This window comes from Thalia democratica, chromosome 6, assembly GCF_965202585.1.
Source record: "Thalia democratica chromosome 6, ktThaDemo2.hap1.1, whole genome shotgun sequence".
NCBI classification, from domain to species: Eukaryota; Metazoa; Chordata; class Thaliacea; order Salpida; family Salpidae; genus Thalia; species Thalia democratica.
The window spans coordinates 48,295,318-48,312,009 of NC_139170.1; the positions used below are offsets into that span (position 1 = coordinate 48,295,318).

The 16,692-nt window shown below is 25.6% G+C and overlaps 2 protein-coding genes across 3 annotated transcripts in view; both read left to right on the forward strand.

Moving 5' to 3' along the window:
* Positions 1-13,778: 13,778 nt before the first annotated feature.
* Positions 13,779-15,835, forward strand: LOC145839562 (caspase-8-like). Its single transcript, XM_082947168.1, has one exon. It carries the CDS (start codon positions 13,802-13,804, stop codon positions 15,551-15,553), a length of 1,752 nt encoding a protein of 583 aa, XP_082803294.1. The 5' UTR covers positions 13,779-13,801; the 3' UTR covers positions 15,554-15,835.
* A 156-nt stretch (positions 15,836-15,991) lies between these two features.
* LOC145839512 (phospholipid-transporting ATPase ABCA1-like) overlaps positions 15,992-16,692 on the forward strand; it is a 30,761-nt gene continuing 30,060 nt past the window's right edge. For both annotated transcript variants that reach the window (XM_082947108.1, XM_082947109.1), the window contains exon 1: positions 15,992-16,129. In XM_082947108.1, coding sequence (XP_082803234.1) covers positions 16,061-16,129 — 69 coding nt within the window. In that variant the 5' untranslated portion in view covers positions 15,992-16,060. The remainder of the gene's footprint in view (positions 16,130-16,692) is intronic.

Below are 16,692 nucleotides of genomic sequence, written 5' to 3' on the forward strand. Positions count from 1 at the left end.
AATAAAAATTCTAAATTACACAAAAAAAAATTGTACATGATAGAGTTTTGTATCTAATCAAATGTTCGGCATCTTAAATGTGAAAATGTTTAAAGCCTTTTCCAGTTTAAAGCTTTAGATTTTTCCAGTTTTTTTTTCTTAAATACAAGTTTTTTCAGGTTTTGTTTAACCTGGCTTATCATATTCAAAGTTTTTCCGAGATTCCAGGTAGGAAACCTTTTATGTATGAAAAGATAAAAAGTTCGGGTTAAGTAGATGCATTTAACAAGTAAAAAAAACTTGGAAATTTCAACAAATCAAGCATTAAAATTGAGCTCAAAACAAAACTATTCAGCTGGCTACAATTAATTACTAATTTGTAAGTTCATATTCATTAACACTTTAGTACACACTTGAAATAAGGTAGGTGAAGCAAAAACCATTTACTAGCTTACTATATAGCTAAAATGGTAGCAACAATAAAAAAATATTCAGTCGTATACAATACATGCAATTTAAATGGAAAATACTAAAGCATATACTTTAAACATATTCGTTTATCTAAAACTTATGACTTTTATAAAATACATTAAATTTTTTTTTTCAAAATTTATCTAATAAAAATATACTAATCTTCGAAGTACAATACTTTTTAGAAGAACTTTGTAATAAATTGTTATTTTACAGCTCTTTTTTAGGATAAAAATGCAAATATACAGAAAAGTTTTAAGTTTAAATAAACATAACACACATAGTTATTACAAAGGATTTAAATTTACAAGTTCAATTACAAAAAAACTATAAATGAACGAAAAATTATTTAACAACATTTAAATTTTGAAGCAGTTTGCATATCTTCGTAATTTTAGCAGAATTTGACATGTAACCAAAAAAAATTACTTACCCACGGATTTTAGACTAATTGAGAATTTGTTGGAACACTTTAGAAGTTCAAAACCTGAATTAATTTTTATACTTTAAAAATAAATAAATCATAAATTATCTAATATTTATAACTTAACTTTTATATAACTTCATAAATGTTTATCTATTATCTTGATCAGTTGATTAACTTAAAAAATTAAATTTTTCCACACAGAGCTCACCTTAACGGTCTTTTAATAAAAAAGTTTATTAAAAGATAAACTTTTAATAAAAAAGTTTATCAAAAGATGTAAAAACTTGCAGAACTCAGGTTTTTACATCTTTTAATAAAATTATATACATATATATATACACACTTATTATAACTTGTAATTTATCTAATAACTAAGATTATAAAAAAATACCTTAATTTTGATATCTAATTAAGGTGTGTGTAAAATTAGTTTCTGCCAAAGTAGCCAATTATAATGACAAAATGAAAATTATAATTTTTTTCTGGAATAAAAATTAAATATATTTAAGTATCAAAAAATATTTACCCAATTTAAAAGAATCAATAAACCAATTGTAAACTATCAGTAACTTTGTGTACATGCTAGAAATACCAATTCAGTAAGAAACACATTCTACGTTTAAAATTTATTCGCATGACGACGTTTCGACTTTCAATAAGTCATTATCAACAAATTACTGTGCAAAAATAAATAAAATTAGTGATAAACAACTAAGTATACAAAAAAACTTTACTAAGTGATACATTATATAATTATTTTTTTTATTTTATTTATTTTTGCACAGTAATTTGTTGATAATGACTTATTGAAAGTCGAAACGTCGTCATGCGAATAAATTTTAAACGTAGAATGTGTTTCTTACTGAATTGGTATTTAAAAACTCCAGTATCCCCACCTGTTTTTTACATGCTAGAAAACTTTAATCAGTTTTTATTTAAAATTTCTAAAAAAGCTTTCACTCTGATTGAAGTTTAAAAGGATTTGGACTTTTAACTATGCTTAAAAAGTCTTTAAATGCGTAATTAAGGGCATAGGGAGTCCAACATTTTTTTTTTTTTACAAAAATTAACATTGACTCTTATTTTAAAGCATAGAGTATGTTTTATAAGATAATTTTGATAGGAAAAAATTCTTTTAACTTTTGAGATATAACAAGTTTTGTTAAATATTTCAATACAACTGTATGGAATCAAAAAATTTCAAGTCGATTTTCTCAGAATTTTCAAAAGTTTACAAAAATTCTATCTCCACCTTCATTTTTAAAGCAACTTAATTCAAAATTTAAGGAAATGTACTTTTATCATAACAAACAACTTGTAAGAAGCGAATTTTTGAAAAAACGCCGTAAAAAATAATTATATCAAAATTTAAAAAATAAATAACTTTTTTTGTTAAATCTTTAAAAAATATTTTTCAAATCTGTTTCATACAAGTTGTTTAAAATTTATTAAAGATTAATCTGTAAAGGATTTAAAACAATTGCTCAAAATTTCGGGAAGACATAGATTTTTTGGATAAATAATCAATTGAACGCTTTCAAAAGTTACTTACAACTTTACAAGCGGTAAAAAGTAACAAGTGGCTTGTCTCTGATTATGTAAAAAATAACATTAGTTTTAAAAAAAAGTCTTTTATCCTCCTATGCCCTTAAGTTTAAAGCACGGTACTACTTTTTTTGTTGTCCCTTGTCTAAGAACTCATATTATGTACAAAAATTAAAGGTACTTAATGAACCCTATCGTGTATTGTAATAGTAAACTAATGTTTGGTTTGTATTCAATTTGCATGTCTAGTTAAATGTTTAAGTAAAAAAATGTTTTAAATTCAATTTAAGTGTTTAAAATTTTACTTATTAAATAAATACAAAATGACTAACTTAATCAACTTTATCTAATGCTAAGTAGCATATACTGTTGAGATTGTTTTTTGAATTACTATATACAGGGTTGCCAAATGTTTTTGGCAAACTTTCTCCAGGATATCAAAATTTCTTCCAGGTTTTAAAAATTACACGTTTTAGGGTCTACTTTTAGATTAAAAAAAAGTTTTGTAAAAAACTGTGTTAAATAGTATAACAACATTGAATAATATCTTAAAGCTCATTAAATGTTTTTATTAATAAAAAATATTTCTGATGATGACAAAAATTTTTAAGTCATATCGAAATTTTACTACTTAATATCTAAAAAGTGTTTAAAACTCCAGGTTTTTTATTTATTTTTTATTGAAAATTTCAGCTCATTAAATGTTTTTATTAATAAAAAATATTTCTGATGATGACAAAAATTTTTAAGTCAAATCGAAATTTTACTACTTAATATCTAAAAAGTGTTTAAAACTCCAGGTTTTTTATTTATTTTTTATTGAAAATTTCAGGTTTTTCCAGGTTATTTATTCAAAATTTCTTAAAATCCAGGTTTTTCCAGGTTTTAAGCCTAAATTGTCAAATCCCAGGTTTTTCCAGGACTCCATGTATTTTGGCAACCCTGTGTATAAGCCTTATACAAAACAGATTTTAAAACTTTACTTGTAATTATCTACTGAAAGTTGATGCTTGTTTTTCTGAAAGTTTATGCCTATGGCGAGTTCTGTATTTTATTTGATGTTTTTTGCTGGTTGTATGACATTGATGTGTGTACCAAAACTACTTTGTCTCCTACTATAGAAGGTAGCTAAACATATAACAAAAAGTACATAAAAACATCAAAATAGTGTTCTAAATTTCATATTTGTGTTGATTGTATAAAAAGTATTCTACCAACTTTTAACAATCATGCATTAACATTAATTCAAATTTTTTTTACTTCTATTTGTATCAGTGGTTCTGAAACTTTAATATTAAAGAGATCTTGCATGATTAAGACTTTCTGCTAGATTAACAATTAAAATAATAAAATATAAACTATTTCTAAAAGTTACAAGTGATTTTTAGATTATCTGTTAACTTTAAATCAAACTGTAACACTACTCTCAGTATTTTAAAACTGTATACAACATTTTAATAACAAAATACTTATTAACATACTTAACAGCTACATAAATAAGTTGTACACACTATACTTTGAAACTATGTCTACTCTTAAAAATCTTATATGACCTTTATGATAAACTTACTTATTATTGAAAAAAAAATTATATTAAGTTATTGAAAAATTTGACTACTGAAAAATTAACATACATAAAAGAGTAGTTATTAAACTTAATAAATATGATATATTCAGCACAGTTTACTTAAAGGCAAACATGTAAGCTTTAATTATAATTACGCTATAACTTGCCTCTTCAACATCATCTGTTTTTAGATCTGGTTTTTAGAAGAACATCATGGCCCGAAATTATTTGGGCTTAAGATGCATTTTTCTGACCTCTGTTGTGAAGAATATATAGTTTTAAAGTTATAAATTTCATATTTAAAATTATGACTGTAGCCTGCGTACACTTTTACATAAGGTGCGGCAAGCAATTTTTATTGGAAAAATTGGGCGCGACTTATAAAAGGCTGCCAAGCCCTGGCCTAGTGCATTAAATTTTGAGCACTAAATATACATTTTAAATTAAAATAATTTTTTATTACATAAGTCTTGTAACCAAAGTTTAAAAAAAAAAGTCTATCAATGTATTTATATTTACTATACACATATGATGAATTAACTAGTAAATAGAAATTTAAAAAATTGAAAAATTATTTTTAAAAACCAAATTAATTATTTTTTGAAGAATGAGTTTTGCATATAGTTAGCTTTTTCCATAGTTAGCCAACTATAATTATCTTTTTTAATACTTTACTTATTTACAAGCATAGAAGTTCATTTAGCCAAATTAGTGTTACAAAGCTAAGAAACAAACTTACAAAATATTAACCAATTGTGATTTCTTAATGTATACCATTACCTTAAAAGTAAAGAGAATAATTTTTCATTGAAAGTTTTTGTAAATGGTTAACAAGTAGGTATTTTAGAATAGGGACTTAAACATTATTTAAAAGCTCATAAAGGAACAATATTACTTGTTTTTTTACATTATTTTTATCTCAATTATAAGATACTTATTAAAGCTCAAAAAAATTAAAATCGGTTTTTGAGATATAAGAGATAAAATTTGGTGAGTTTAAATTGGTATTAGGAGCACAGTAAGTTCTCAACTGAGAGTGAATAAAGTAACTTAACGTCTTCTAAAAACTGCAAACATAGTCATATTTAGAAATTCAGCTTTTAGTATAGAGCAGGGTTTACCAAAATTTTTTCTTAAAGTCCCCTTAGAAGAAATAAAAAATGGCTCTGGCCCCCTCTGACAAGATTTCTCAAAAAATTACCTTTAAATACGCCTAAGACTTTTTTTTTACTCTTCAATCATCATCTCAAAAACAAGTAGTGTAAGTTTAGGCTTTTTGGCCCCTTTACTACTAAACCCCCACCCTTTAGCCCAACTTTAGAAACCCTGATATAGAGCTGATGTCAATATTTAAAAAGTACTTCTTTACCCTTTTATCCTTCTAATACAATCTTAGTTTATTGTATATTGAGCAGTGGTCTGTATTGCTAAAGCTTGTTAAATTTAAATTGCATAGCTTATTTATCTTGAGTATGTTATTTTCATTTTTATATAATGAATAAAAGAGTGTAAATCATGGTGGTTAATAGTAAAAATTAAAAAATCAAGACTACAGTAAAAATTGAAAACTTCAGTTTTAAATAGTAACAAAATTTAAAAAAGTTAATTAAAAAGAAAAAGAAAATTTATATGTTTAGAGGTTGACATTAAACTATAGATTTAAAATTATTTTTAGGACTTGAATGAGGAGAGGTTAATCAATTTTTTTACAACTTGATCTTTTTTTAGAGTTTTAACTAAACTACAAGTTGCTTTTACAGTTTTTTAATATTTAAAGTAGTTTATAAGATGTAAAGCAAACTAAAACCAAAGAGTACAAAAGATTTCTACAGGAGGGAAAACTAAAACAGTGAATAATTAAAATATACTAAAAATCTATCCCCTCAAATGTTTAACGAGATTATTGTTATTTTCCAATATTCCTTGTAATATTAATAAAAAATTATTAAAAGAAAATAAATTTAATTGGAAAACTAAAATTTGAGAAAAAAACAAAATTCTATTCTGTGCAACAAAAAAAATAAAAAATTCCTTACTACAGATTTTTCTAAATACAGAGTGGCCAGTTGTTTTTGAAAAATTTCTTCCGGATTTTCTGACTTTTTTTCAGGTTTTTTAAAGTACACGTTTTTTGGTCTAGTTTTAGTATAAATTAAGTTTAAGGTAAGAAACTGTATTAACCAGTATTTAAACATTAAAAAGACACTCTAAATGTGTTAAATAAGAAAAAAACATTTTGATGACAAAAAAAATTATATTTATATTATAGACCTTTAGTGTAAAATCAAAATTTTACATGTAAATATTGATTAAAATTCCTTTTTTTTCAGGATTTTTAGTGATTTTCGTACAAAATTCCAGGTTTTTCAGAGTAATTTATCCAATTCCAGGTTTAGTAGTCACCCTGGCAAGAAACACTTCAGAAAAATTTAAGGTATTAATTTCAAAAAAACAAGAAAATAGATTTTAAAACTTTAAATTTAAACAACTGTCTAATTTTATCACTGTTAGACTCAACAGAATAAGATCAAGTTGTAAAATAAGTATTAACCTCATCCCCCTAAGGCCTCAATTTGCACTGTTTTTAAGCTAATCAAAATGTAGTTTTAGAGAAAATTGGCCACTATTTTAATAATGTCTCTTTTAGCAATTTTCTTGTCCATTTTTAGTACTAATTAAATTAAAGGCAAAATAGTGTTGTAAATAGTAAACAAATATTGAAATGAAACAATAATTTTACTTTAAATATATTTGATTGGAAGTAAAATTCTAAGTAACACGAAAAAGTGTATTGTACACAATAGGTATTTAAAACCTTAATTAAATCATTTTACAGAGATAATTGTCTAAAACTTTTGGTATTACCAGGTTTTTAGTGATTTTTATTCCAGTTGTACAAGTTTCTTCAAAAAAATAACATATTCAGGAATTTTTGCCTTAACTTCCAAATTCAAAGTTATTCAGGATTCCAGATTAAATGGCACCTTATTGTTTGTAACCTTTAAAAAAGTTTAATTAAATAACTTATTTTTAAATTCTTAATCTTTATGAGCATCTCTCTTTTCATAACACCAGTTTTTACTAGACTTTTTTATTAAACAGTATATCAGTTTAAGAGGACAAGAATGGTTTATTTTGAGTGAATCTTACAAAATATAATAAAAATTACTATTTATAATTTTTTTCTGAATACTCATTACATAAACACATATAATCAATAATCATGAAATCAAAAATTTATTTTTATATGTTTTTACAAAGCATTAAAACTTGCATTTTAGGTTGCAATAATTAGTTAGTACATATTTATAAACAACTACAAAAATCTAAACCAGCCTCTATAAGAATAACCACAGCAGATCGATTTAAGTTTGATAAGTAATAGAAATAACACTTTGCATAATACTATTAGTAATACTTTAGTAGATTAACTGTTTAGTTTTTAGTAAAAATAAAGCACATATTAATTTCAAACAAATAATAGTTAAATACTATTTTTATAAAGATTATTTCACATGTTGTGAAAATAACTAAAAATTTTAAAAATCACTTACTTATTGGTTCTTAACTTCATTCCATAACCACCTGTTTATTGAATTCAACTGTTGAGAAAAGCATCACCATTGTTTACCCATGAATAAGTTGTTGAACAATGATTGCCTTGAGGAATCTAATTTGCATAAAACGAAATCTCAATCAATTTTTTACAAAAGTGTCTTTTAATCTTTTGAGTCACACAGCAAGCAGGTCTTTTAGCATTCAAGCTAAAAAAAATCTTAGACCTATTATGATAAACGTTTTTCTTTAAACATAACATTTTTTTCCACACTTAGTATAATTTTTTTAATAGTTATTTGTTAATTACTACTTTAAGATACGACTATTTTGACAAAAACTTAAGTGGCTGTACATATTTAAACTTTAATGTTAGTTTATAAAAAATGATGTTAGTTAATTTACACGCGTTTTAAAACTAAAAATAAACTGTAACAGAGATCAAAAATGTATTTACATTGAAAAATGTAAATTATGTTGTGAACAATGATTAAATCGAAAATATAACAAACTTTCTTACAATTATCTTTAATTTTATAAGACTTTTTTATCTTTGAAAAAGTATTTATTCAACAACTTTTGCACTAAATTTTAATGTATTCGTTGAACTCTCAGAATAAAACACAACTAAAATAAAAATATATGTGTTTTCTACTTAGATACAATGCTATAGAAATCAACCTAAAATTGTTTACATAAATTATTTGATTATTAAGCTGTACCAAATGAACGAAAATATACAGATTAAATATTGAATAAATTCTACCAAGAGTTTTATGATTTTATTAGATGTAAACGCAAATATCTTGTCACAATCTATAGGTTTGATATAAGGTATAAAGTTCAGGAATTAAAAATCGTTTTACTAATAAAATAAAACTAAGGGAACAATTCTTTTTGTAAGCCACTAACGTTTGTATTAACTCAATGAAAAACTTTATTTATTTATTAAACACTTATTACAATGGGAAAGTATCATAATCAACTTTGATAGCTACACAAGAATAAAAGAATATAGAGCTATTAACAGATATAATACTATGATACTTCTAGACTAATACTTAAGTTTCTCAAATACTTCTTTCTTACATATCCAATACTAAGCTTTCCTTGATTTTTGTCTTTTTCAATACCTAAATATAAAAAACCTAGAAATAATTTTCCTGCTTTTTGTTAAAAACTTAAGAGGAACAGCTCACTTTTAAAGCAACTAAGGTAAATTAACTAAATAAAAATTAAGCCCATTAAACTTAATAAGCATTTTATTACATTAGAAAGTTTCGAAATTTACTTTATTATTTTTCGCTCATTATTTTTTATCATTGTTAGCTCATTATAATTTTGATTAAGTTTGGGTATGCAACTCGATGACCGAGAGGTGTTTTTGCGTATCCAGCCAGGTCAATAAACCATAAAATTTTTGACCAATTTTTTTCATTTTTTTTCAATAAACTACTGGTATCTTTACAAGAATAATAAATTAAATAATGTAATAAAAATTGTGCTATAAGGTTTTTAACGTTTAAATTCTCAAATACCTCTTACATACTAATATTAATAATTTTTTTGTGATTTTTCTTTTGGTCTATTCATGAATATAGGAAAGTTCTATGTAAACAAGCGTATAAAAGAGTTTCATAATTTTTTATGAATAAAATAACACTCAATTTTTTTCATTTCAATATTTTTCGTCAAATTCTCTTCAGGGAAATTACAATTGAAACAATACAATAAAACACAACAAGTATGTATACAAAAATTTTACAAATTAATTAACAGATCAATTAAGTAAACGTATATGTAATCAACAAAAATTTAATCAACATAAACTTTTAAAATCAACACAAAATGGTCTTAACTAAATAAGGCTAAGGTGTAGTCAAATTCTTTCTTTTTGCATAAATTTGTTTTCTATAAATGTATTAAAACGGCTTCAAGTCTAATTGATTCCAATCTATTTGAACATTGTCGCATTACACTGAAATTAGATAATGCAAACTTTTTTCCACAACTTGGATTATTCACTAGGTGTTCTGTTATCGCAGATTTTTTATTGCATTTTTGACTGCAATACTCTTTTCTTCTTTTTTGTCTTTAATGTACGAAGTGATATACTTGGGAACATGTTCCTTTATTCTAGTTGTGAGGTGTCGAGAAGTTTGACCAATGTAGCTGCTGTCACAGCAGCATTTAACTTGAAAACTACTGTCATTAGGTCTTTTCCCGAACGTTGAAGTATTGGGTTTGACATGAATAGAACCCTTATATTCACGGCATGATATGTTTTACTTGTTATATCCTTTATTTTCTTCTCAATTAATTTCGATTTAACACCAATATATGGAAGTTTTAACAGTATTGGGCATTTATGTGGTCCATAAGGTTTGGCTAATAACTTTTGTATATATACTTGTTGTGTTTTATTGTATTGTTTCAATTGTAATTTTCCTGACGAGAATTTGACGAAATATATTGGAATGAATAATTTGAGTGTTCTTTTATTCATTAAAAATTATAAAATAAAGTCCGATGTTTAAATTACTAAAAAAATATCAGTCAACTTTGTTCTTTAAAACATAAAGATGAGTTAAAAATTTAAGTAATAAAAAATTATAGTTTTTAGAATTTTTTTTGAAATATAGTAAATAAAATCTAAAAAACTTTAATTTTATACTTGTAAAAAACAGTAACTAGTTTGTAACTTATTATAAATACTTTTAATTAGTTGCTATTAAAATAAAAATGAAGTTCTAAAGGTATAACATTTTATTTTTACTTCTACAGACATTATTTTTAACTAGAATTGTGGACTATAATAAGATAAAACTTCGGTTTAAGCAGTTAAGAAACCTTAATAAAACTATAAAGTATATATAAGTTTCATGTAAAATTATTTAAACAAAATATGGTTACTTAAAAGTTTTTCTAATGAATTTAGTTCAAAACCTATTTTTTTTCTTATTTAACTATTTTTAGTAAACATATTTTTGATTGAGTTTTAGTTTTGCCCTGTAAAACTTTTTCGACTAGATATTTAGTTAGGGAAACTCCCACAGGGGGAAACATGTTTTTTACTAGGAGAATTAAAAGCCAAACAATACCTAAATAAATTATTTTATTGCAACACTGTAAAAGTTTATTGAACCAATTCAGCTTTCGCATTTAATAGGATATTTTAAGATTTTTATAAATCTTGGATGATGTTAAACTTTTACAAGGTAAACCAAAAATCCAGCTTTGTTTTAAACAATCAATAATTAATGTTTTTAATACTTTGAAGTAAAGTAATATTAAGAAATACTTATTATACAAAAATTATACAAAAAGGTATTTAAGTTTGTTAAGCATATAATTAAAAAAAAAATTAACAAAACTTTATTTCAAAACATAGCAAATTTATTTTGTAACAAAAGATTTTAATGTTTTTAAAATAACGTTGAATAAACTTTGAAAATGGTAAAATATTTAAAAAATACTTAAAAAAAAAACAAAAAATTGTCAATATTAATTATAAAGGCTTTTATAATATATTTCTTACTCAATTTAATTAGTTGAAAAAAATATGCAGCGATAAAATAGAATTTTATACTGTTATTACTCATATATAAAAACCAAGTTCAATTCCAACAACAGAAGTTTCAGAAAAATAGTAATTAATTTTAATAAAAACTGAATACTGTATTTTGTTACAGGTGTTTGAATCAAAAATTTAGTTATTTTAAAAAACCTTAACAAGGTATACAAAGTGAATAAAGTCATTTTGCTTTAATAAAAACTTTACATTAAAAGTTCTTAAATATTTAAATATATATATAAAATTTAAAAATATGTGGTTAATTTTGATGTACTTTAAACAATAATATTAGGTGGAACACTTAGTTTTTTTAAGTATAAAAACATCAGTACTTTTTTTTATTTGCAAAAATAAGTACTTTAAAATAGTCAAGTAAGTAAATTAAATCATCTATAATTTTATGAAACCTTTTTTAAACAAAAATTAGTAAATTTAGTCAAAATTTAGATAACATTAAAACAAAGAAAATATTAATAAAACAAAAAAACAACTTCTCTAAAACAAATATCTGTTATACACGTTTCTAAAACCAACTACAACCAAGAGGATTATTCAGCTTATATAAAAAAAAAGATATTATAAAACTATTAAATTTTTTTATGCACAACATCACTGTGGCATGAATTTAAAAAAACTTATTAACTAAAACCATTAACTTATCAAAAAAACTTGGCAGTTGCTCACTGATAAAAGCTATTGTGCTCACTATTTTGCTAAGTATATATAAAATCAAAAAATTAACCTTATTATTGTTTATGTTGTCTATGTCTACTATTTCAAATAACAAAGAAGTTGATATTAGAAATTAAAATATGCAGTTTTTTCTGCACTTATCATAACTTTTGATGTGAACAGCAAAAATAAAATCTCACATGTAAAATACATAACTTTTGAAAAACTTATAGTCCTAGTCAAGACATAAAACTGTATTTGTGGTTAATGACTTGATAACTAATTTTTTTTACCAGGTACTTATATTAAACTTTTTGAGTGCTTTTTTGTTGTTCAAAGACTTGTAAGACTTATTTTTATGCTAATCATTTATATGTTATATCTGATTCTTGACAAATGTAAACTGTATTAATTTATTTGTAATTTAAACTTGAAGTGACCTTTTTAAAGTAAAATTAATTTAAACTTATAAACATCTTTATCAAGCTTTAGACTTTATCAATATTTAAAGTTTTATAGATATACAGTGTTGCTTAGGCTAACTTAAACTAGTTTGAACTTTTTTGAACAAATCAGAATAAATCAAAGTTTTTTTTTTGGTTTTGTAAAGTTATCCTTTTTTATTATTTTTAATTGTTTACATTATATGTCATTGTATTTATAGGTTATTTAACCAATAGACAAATTTTTTCAGTTATCAACACACTCTACATTTTAGAAATTTTTAAAACACACAGACTGACATTGCCTAATTAAAAAAAAACAAAGGCTAGTTTTTTATTGCTCAGAATTTTTGTTTCAATCAGTAGTATGTATGATATCTATTTATGTTTAAAAAAACAAAAAATCACTTAATTATAGATTTTGGTTATCTGGATATGTAACTAACTTATAATATGCTTATAATAATATGCTTATATGTTAATTAAATTAAATTAGTTTGATTTTCAAAACCACAAAAAAAAAACTTATGGACTGTAAGTTTACATTATACATAGTAATGTTTGAAACTGCAAAGCTGTTTTAGATTTTAATATATTGTTTACTAAAGATTTTCTTTAGATTAAGTGCTAGTTTAAAAACAAAAACTTAAGCTGTTTATAAAATGAATGGTAATGTTATTTTAATGACTTATTGTAAATTGTAATAATTTTAAATGAACTGTCAAAACAAATTTGGTGGTTACCACTTGTTGTTTACAAATGCTAATATGTTTGCGTATACAAGTATTATGCTTTGTCAACAAAGTCAGACCATTTGTAAATTATTTACCTAACTGCATAACAAATCTTGTGATGAAAAGTGTTGCAACATGAGATGGTAGAGAAATAATAAAAAATCATCTCCTTTTTTTTTAAACAAGGACTCTCAAAAGTTCTATTAATAGGTTTAACTTAAATTAAGTGACTATAAATTAGTTTTAGTTTTGAACTTTGTCTAACAATTAAATTATTTTTTTTTACTAGAAGTCTAGATTTAGTGTAAAATCCATTTAAAGCTAAGTCAAAGTTACTGTTTCAAAACTTTAAATGAATATATATTCAGATAATATAAAGAGTTAAAATGGGTTGAAAAAAAATCTGTTTTTATATCCTTTGTTTTAATGTAAGGGTAATTGAAAAAGTATTCAAATCTACTTTTTAATAAATAAATGTCTTAAATGTAGTATTAAAATTTATCTGTAATAAGTATTTTTTTTGTATTTTTTGTTGAAATATCATTAAAAATATTGTATATTGTTACAAGCAATATAAACTGTTGTACCTGAGGATCTGCTATAAAGAAGTGAAACCAAATAAGCGTTTGTTATCTGAACGTTTGTTTGTTATATTGTTATTATATTGTTACAAGCTAGAAATTTAAACAAGAAACCTAGTATATTTTCAAAGATTATTTTTAAAGTTAGAAAGTTGCTTAAAAATTCAAATTTAATAGCAAAAATAGACAAAATAAATTTAAGTTGCAATATTTTTTTATTTCAGGCTAGATAGATTAAAAGCCTTCCAATGTAATGAGTCACCATGACTTCAAGCTTCTGTTGCACCACATAAGCCAGAGCATCAGCCACCAAAATGTAAAACTGATGAGATTCCTGTGCAGTGATCTCATCCCCCAAGGCAGGGATTTATCTCAACCATCAGATTTCATCCAGTACCTGGAAGACCACGGCTACATTGACATTGATGACATGTCATTCCTGGCCGAAGTGCTGTACAGGGTGCACAGAAACGACCTGCTGAAGAAGCTTCCTGGTGTTAAGAACAGGCATGACTATGAAAGGAACTTCATGCACAACGGTGAAAGGTTGAACTTTTCACCGTACAGACTGGCTTGTTTCAAAGTTGCCACGCAGCTGACTTCATCGGAGCTTGCATCTTTGAGAAACTACTGCAAAAATGAGATGAGTGTTTACAACTTTGAGCGCTCAATAGACCCGGTAACATTCATCACAAGTCTGCAAGAAGAAGATCTTCTCTCCGACGATGACCTGGAGTTTTTCCATCAGGCTCTGGGCATTCTGACTAACAAGAACCACCAAAGAATCATTGATAGACTGAGAGGATCCAGCAATATCAGGTCATCACCGGTAGGTGACTTTCAGCATCTCACCATATCCCAGGCTTCCACTTCCAATCAGAACTATGTTAACGGGTACCGTTTTGTGGACACAGTTCAATCCACCCATGATGTAGAAGCCAATGAAGAAAATTGCAGGTTTTCAGTTCCTGTAACTGAAGCAGGATGCTTGCAAGAGTCTTCCAGCAGCTACAGTCAAGAACAAACAGCAGTCAGTGAAGCTACAACAGTCCCCATTCAAACTACTAGCCCATCACCCTACATACAAGCTGTGTCTAGTGATGAATCATTCATTGTTAGAAACATCAACCCAAACACTTTAGGCAGCCAAACTTTTGAAGACATGGTAGACAGTGATTCTTACACTATAGAAAAATACGGATACTGTGTCATCATAAACAATGAGAAGTTTGTGGATTTTAACTCTAAGGAAGAAGCAGCCAGATCTTTTAAGAATGAGAGCAGTCGTGTGCTGCCTAATGTTGGCCTGCAAAACAGAGAGGGAAGTAACAAAGACGTTGAAGCAATCTCAACTTTCTTCAATGGCCTAGGCTTCAAGGTGAGAGTGCATGAAAACTTGGACATAAAGGAGATGATCTCAGTTTTGGAGGAGTACTCAGAGTTTGACCACAGTGACAACGACTGCTTTGTCTGCTTCATAATGACTCATGGTCTTGAGGGCTGCGTCTACGGAGTCGATGGCAACTCAATTGGAATCCCAAACATAAGCAAGTTGTTCAAACCGGACAAGTGTCCATCACTGCTCAACAAGCCCAAGATCTTCTTCTTTCAAGCTTGCCAGGGAGAAAGCGTCATGGAGGGATCTTGCAAGACAACGTTGAAGGGAACCGACATTGAGCACGACTCCCCATCCTTCCACAACATCACAGACGTTCCACTGGAGGCGGACTTTCTCATTGCCCACTCAACCATGCCTGGTTATTTGGCCTACAGGAGCAAGTCGGAGGGGTCGTGGTTCATCAGCACGTTGATAGAGTGTTTGCAGAAGTACCACAAAGTTGAAGATTTATTGAGCATACTGATAAAAGTGAACAATCAGATGTCGAGGAGGCCTCTGAAGCAGATGCCCATGCCGGTTGCAACTTTGAGGAAGAAGATATTTTTGACTGGAAAATACAATGACTCTGAAAAAGTACTTGAAAGTGAGGTTTCTGCTGATGATTGAGTAACATAAGTTTTGACTATTGTTTTATTTTGCTATAATTGTTGCACTACCTAATACACAGTTAAATTTTATAGATCATTCAAATTTTTACATATATAAGATGTTTTTGCTAGTTTACTTTGTTTTTATTGCATATTTTAAATCAGTGTTAGTACTTTTAACAAAAAAAGGTTTATAAATTTTTAAAGTTTATTAATTTAGGCAGCCGTTAGTTGCGTCTATATTTAGTTTAAATGATTATTTTTTGTTCATAAAATGTTTGTTTTAAAATATTAATTAATATATACCACTAAAAATTTTTAGTTCAATTTTTTGTAATAAAGTGTAATATAAATTAGTTTTAAACTAACTTTATGCTTGAATTATGTAAAACAAGAATAATAAATATCATGTTATGCTTTAAATATTTGTATGTAATCAAAAGTTTTTTCTAATAGAGTTGAATTTTTGCTAATTTTAATTTAATAAGTAAAAAGTCCAAGAAACAAACAACAAAAAAGAAAATAAATGGGTAAGTTTTGGAAACAACTGAAGCTTCTTTTGTGGAAGAATTGGATTCTTAGAAAAAGGCACCCTGTAAGTTAAATGTACTCATCATTACTAAACTTTATTTTTAAAATTTATTACCGAAATCATAACACCTAATTTTTTGAAGTTATATAAATACCTGATATTTAAAAATAATTTTTATGCACGATTTTTACACGTGAAATTTTTGATTTAACTGTTTAAAATCATCTAACCTTTAAACTACTTCTAATAATTCTGTGTATTAAGAATTTACATTTTTAAACTATTATTTATTATTTTATTTATTCAACTAGTATTTAAAATGTTTTTATGGTCTAACTTTTAAACGTTTAGGAATACTTGAATGTATTTTGAAAACCAAGTTAAAAAAGCACTATAAATCAGTATATACTTTTGATAAATAATTTTAAGGTTTTATCTTTTGCAAGTCTAAAATTTACATATTTTCAAAGACATTTTGTTAAAAAAAAGATAGATATATATACAAAATATACTAAGTTTAAAAACGTTAACTAAAGTTATAAAGTAAAGGTATACATACGTAATACTAAATTATAGTGCTCTTTACAAAAAATACTACAAAAAATTAATACTTTAAAGACTAGAAT

Excerpts from the sequence above, each read along its gene's own strand:
- LOC145839562 (XM_082947168.1), top strand. The coding sequence starts at position 13,802 with ATGAGTCACCATGACTTCAAGCTTCTGTTGCACCACATAAGCCAGAGC.